Source organism: Squalius cephalus (assembly GCF_949319135.1).
Source record: "Squalius cephalus genome assembly, chromosome: 4".
Lineage (NCBI taxonomy): Eukaryota > Metazoa > Chordata > Actinopteri > Cypriniformes > Leuciscidae > Squalius > Squalius cephalus.
In genome coordinates this window covers 26,355,825-26,361,361 of record NC_137125.1, presented here as the reverse complement: position 1 = coordinate 26,361,361, position 5,537 = coordinate 26,355,825, and the positions used below count along the sequence as shown (strand labels likewise).

The 5,537-nt window shown below is 36.6% G+C and overlaps 1 protein-coding gene across 1 annotated transcript; it reads right to left on the bottom strand.

Annotated features, from left to right (window-relative positions):
- Positions 1–276: 276 nt before the first annotated feature.
- Positions 277–5,241, bottom strand: LOC307157467 (uncharacterized protein). The gene is made up of 5 exons (XM_079869380.1): positions 5,167–5,241; positions 1,905–2,210; positions 1,430–1,750; positions 814–1,107; positions 277–724 (listed from the first exon to the last, which is right to left on the bottom strand). The coding sequence occupies exons 2-5, from the start codon at positions 2,200–2,202 to the stop codon at positions 573–575; spliced, it is 1,065 nt and encodes a 354-aa protein (XP_079725506.1). The 5' UTR covers positions 2,203–2,210; positions 5,167–5,241; the 3' UTR covers positions 277–572.
- Positions 5,242–5,537: the final 296 nt, after the last annotated feature.

Genomic DNA, 5,537 nt, shown 5'->3' with positions numbered 1-5,537 from the left:
TGTGTAGCATGCACGCAAAAAAAACAAAAACATTTTTGACATATAAATGGCACGAGAAATAAAATTTGTGGTATAGATACGCACTTTCATGAGATCGTGCTTCATAATCTGCTACTGGGCCGGCCCTCTGTCAAATTTTTAAAACCCAGTGTGGCCCTTGAGCCAAAAAGTTTGCCCACCCCTGCCCTAGTACGTAAGAATGAGCCTAGATTGTATCTGGAAATAAAGCAAAATAACAATAATAATAAGAAGAAGAAGAAATAAACTTCTGATTCCATGTCCGTAATTTATAGCAAAACATCTAGCATTAATTCAATCTCAAAAAGATTCATTAAAAGTAGTTATTACTCCACCACCTGCGTGACATCATTAACCAACGTGGTTATACGACCAATTTGTGACAATACGGTTTCGGGAAACAGTCGAGACTAGCTATTTGATTTCTTCAATGATGCATCGTATTATGGTAGTTAAACAACGAGTTACGTCATTGTACAGGAAACGCACCGCTGGTTGAGAACCATCTGTATGAAGCCATATAAAGCCAAAAAAATTAAGATCCATAAATTGCATTATGATTTAGGTTCCTGATGTGGGATTTTTCGATCCTGTTCAGCTCTTCTGGATCTGATGTCATAAACCAGCACAACAATAGCAGCTAAAGCAGCCACGCCCACCAGAGCAGTAACAACCAATCGGATCACAGCTTCAACAGCATCAGAGTCTGGGGAGTAAAAGCATGAAACTGAGATCAGCTCAGTGAATAAATGCTAATATCACTGCCGACATCAACTAATATCAGCGCTGCCGTACCTGAACATGTGTGACAGAGTTGACTGATGTCGAGATGTTGAGTCTTGGCAGTGAATGAATTGTTCAGGACACAGCTGTAGGTGTTTTTATCCTGATAATCCACCTCCAGAGGCAGAGAGAGACTGATGCTGAAATCAGACACACTGGTGCTGGAGAATAAACTGTTTCCTTTGTACCAGGAGAGAGTCGCTTGACTCACATTCAAAACTGAACACAGCAGCACATGTCTGGACACTGATGATGATGATGGAGTTGAAGGACAGTAACAGAAGATGACAGGAACAGGCAGAGGTGCTGGAAAAAACAAGAGAATAAAGATAAATGTGGATGAATGGAGATATCATATTAGATGAGAAAGAAACATTCAGAGAAACCAACACTGATCAAAAGCAGAGCTTCTATAAAACATAGAAGAGAAATATAATAGAAGTTAGATGATATAGAGGTTAAATATAAACCTGGAAATCAATTAGGCAATTTAATGTTAAGGATCTAAAGAAGTATGTTGTCTTGTATATGTTATTTTATATAACATCTGAATTATAAGATACATATTTAGATCCACTTTAAAACTGTAATAAATAAGAGGTAAAAATCAACTTATTATTAAACTCACAATAGACACTGAGAATGAAAACCTTCTTCACAAGGTTGGTCTTCAGTTGATAAAATCCAGTGTGTTCACTTCTAGTGTTTGTGATGTTCAGAGAACCAGTTTGAGGATCCACCTGCAGTCTGTCTCTGAATCTCCCTTCAAGAACATCATCATATACAGTAATGATGTCAGCCGTTTCATTGATTTGTACTATTAAATAGTTTCCAAAATGCCACTGAATCAGATCATCATAATCCTCCATTTCACTATCACTGTGTAAATTGACAGAGTCTCCCTCCATCACTGACAATAACGTCATCTCATCTTTTTCATCAATTACACCTAAAGAACAAACAGAAACAGGGCTTGTCACAGATCAAGACTTTCAAATGCTTTTATGATGGTAAACAAATATAACATTCACTAAAGTAAATCATTTGAAATTACATACAAAAAAAATGTATAGAATAAAATATGAAACTGATATTTAACTTACCATTTAAAGTGACGATGAAAAACTTTTTCATACGGTTGATCTGTAGTTCATAACGTCCAGCATGCTCAATTTTGGTGTTTGTGATGGTCAGACATCCAGTTTGATGATCCACATTCATTCTGCCGCTGAATCTCTCATCATAATGATCATTTACAGTCACACTGCTGTCCACTACACTGATTTCAGCTATTAAAGTGTTTTCAGGTCCAAACCTCCACACAATAAGATCATTATTCCTCATTTCTCTATCAGTGTGTAAAGTGACAGAGTCTCCCTCCATCACTGACACTGGCTTCATCTCAACACCTAAAAACAAACAGAAAAACAGAGTGAGACTTTTACTAAAGTAAATAATTTGAAGTCTACATTTGAAATAAATAATACGGTATAATAAAACAACAGAATGGCTACATAAGAAGGAAAATAGTGTGGATTAATAATTGTATCTTTGTGGTGATTTTGAATAAAACACTCATTCACTGAACTGAAGTTCATTTGAACTCCAAACATCATACACAAGAAAATCAGTTATACAGATGAGAATAACATCTCCAACGATAACTAATGCTGCTGGTACAGTGGGGAGAACAAGTATTTGATACACTGCCGATTTTGCAGGTTTTCCCACTTACAAAGCATGTAGAAGTCTGTAATTTTTATCATAGGTACACTTCAACTGTGAGAGACAGAATCTAAAACAAAAATCCAGAAAATCACATTGTATGATTTTTAAATAATGAATTTGCATCTTATTGCATGACATAAGTAATGCAAATTAAATACTTAAAAATCATGCAATGTGATTTTCTGGATTTTTGTTTTAGATTCCGTCACTCACAGTTGAAGTGTACCTATGATAAAAATTACAGACTTCTACATGCTTTGTAAGTGGGAAAACCTGCAAAATCAGCAGTGTATCAAATGTTCTCCCCACTGTATATAAAGGACACTGAGGAAAACCAAACACTGAATCTGTTGCACAAAGGACTAAAGTCATAAAAAATATTTAAAACTCACCAACCAGACACCACAGACACAAACAGAACCAAATCATGTTCAAATTTTCTTTCAACAGTAGTCCACAAATATAAATGACAGATGCACTGATGTAAGAGCTGGTGTGTAGTAAAGTGTTGTGAAAATAACCATGCATCTTCAACCACGTTGATGTGTGTGACCTTAAAAAAAAAAAAGTAGAGCTCTTTTCCCCCCTATTTCACAGTATCTAAACCTTGCAACTTCCTATAAAACCCACTGTTCTGCTCATTTTGCAGTCTCTTACACATCTGATTTAGATAATCAGCTCGGTAGGAAAGAAGTTCTTGAACTGACTAAATGGTGTCAGATAAGAGAAACAACATGAAAATGTGCATTGCAGTGGGACGCCTGGACTGGAATTGAGAACCATCTATAGACTGGCAGAGGCCTTTCTTGGGCTTGTTAAAGACCAGTTGTGCTGCTGTGTTTTGAATCATTTGTAGAGGTTTCATTGCACATGTTGGAAGAGCATTTCAATAGTCCAGTCTAGAAATGACAAGGGCCTGAATGAGTTGTGCAGACCAGGGTGTGAATTATGGGCTTGGAGGGTTCTAACCCCCCTAAAGAAGGTGTGATCCTAGGGGGTTTGTAGAAAGTAGCCTACTTGTAATGTGAAGCTTTACTTGTAAATATGAAGACACATTTCTATAGCTCTGACTGATTTTAAATTGTAATTTTTGCAGCCTCTGAAATGGATCATACCATTAAATTTACCTGAGCAGCTGAATTATGTAAACAAGGCTCATCCAAGGACATACATTTATTGCATGGATGGATAATGTTTAGAAATGCAGATGCACAGTTCAGTTGAATTGATAAAGTTTGCACTTAATGTAATTTAAATTTACTGTTAAACTGAATGTATGAAGTAAACTCTTTCGCTGTTTATCTGTCAATCTGACACACGTGTGATTTGTGTTCCTTTCTATAGCAAGAGTGGTCCTGTCACTTTTTCTATCAGAATTATCATTGGCTGATAAAAAGTAGAAAAAGAAAGAAAGAAAAATAGAGCAGCATTTTATTTAAAATTTATAATAATGAATTGATAAATAAAGTTGATTTGTGTTAGGCCCATCTGTAAGATTATGCAGCTTTTTTATCATTTTTTTTTTGTGTTATATAGTATGTGTCAAATTTACAGATGCAGAAAAGCCACCTGAGATATTTTAAGAGTGTCATGTTATCACTGCTCATTATCACAATACAATATTACTTGTAATTACAACTGGTCATCAAAGATTGCCCCAAAATCTCTAGCTAATCTCAATGGGATTGTTGTTGATGATCCTAGCTGGTTCTAGAGTTGATGATGTAGAAAAAGTGATATAGAGTTGGGGTGGCTGGAAGGACGAGAAGCTCTGTTTCACTAGATTTAGTAGTTGAAGGTATTTCATGTCTGCTAAGCAGTCAGAGATCTGTGCAGCTACAATGGGATCGTCTAAAATTGAAAAGTAATGCTGTGATAGCATAGAACGAGCGAGCCTTGGCCAGTGGATGGACGTAATTCATCAACATCATGTTGACAGATTATTGTTTTAATTAAAATTACACTGTTATGATAGTTTGACTATAAACTATATTTGAGACCATGACCCTGTCCAAATAACCACACTTGTGGTTTTTGCACTCGACCACTTGTCTACTCTCATGACAGTTTGGCCATGTAGATTGTCTCAAGAACTGATACAAGGCAGAATAGGGTTACCAACAGAATGTGTTGTTTTATTTCTCACCCCTGCAACTCTACCTTCTCCCCCTTCACGTATAACACTAACCTTAAATGGCTATGGCAACATTTAAGGCAAGACAGCCCAGGTGAATAGGGTAAAAAAAAAAAAACTACTAGATATCACAATACTTCCCCAGTTGATTGGTTACATAGATAATTGCAAACAATTTTTGATGTTTTCTTTTCACTAAAAATACTGTGATGGATTTTTTTGGAACTGATGGAACTGTTTTTCAAACTAATCATAATTCTAACATCTAACCTTACTTTTCCTACAGGCCTAACATTCTAACACTTGAAAAACAAAATGTACTCTGAGGTTGATGAGTTGAAACCAGTAGAAACTTTTAGATCAGGGGTGGGCAAACTTTTTGGCTCAAGAGCCACACTGGGTTTTAAAATTTGACAGAGGGCCGGCCCAGTAGCAGATTATATTAGTTAAGTTATATTAACATATGAAACTCAATACCTAAAAATGTAAGATTACCTACCTACCTAATTTATTCACTTTCAGTGAGAACAGTGTTGTTGATCACCCTTTTCTGCCAGCACATTGACGTTTGGTGACAGTTTAGTTGTGGCAATTCTCAGGACCGATCTCAGGTGATCATCAGTTAACTGGAATCTGTGGCGTGCTTTTTTGATGTTCATCATGCTGAACGTCTGCTCACACATGTAAGTAGAGCCAAACAACAACAGCATCTTCTGTGCCAACTGTCGGATGTTTTGAAACTTGGTTTCCTTGAGTGAAGCATAAAACGTATCCACTTTCAAGGAATCAAACCTCTCCTTTAAGACAGAGTCACACTGCAGATCTATCAGTTCCAATGGGTGGGTGCCGGCTCTTGAACACGGAGGAGGATACG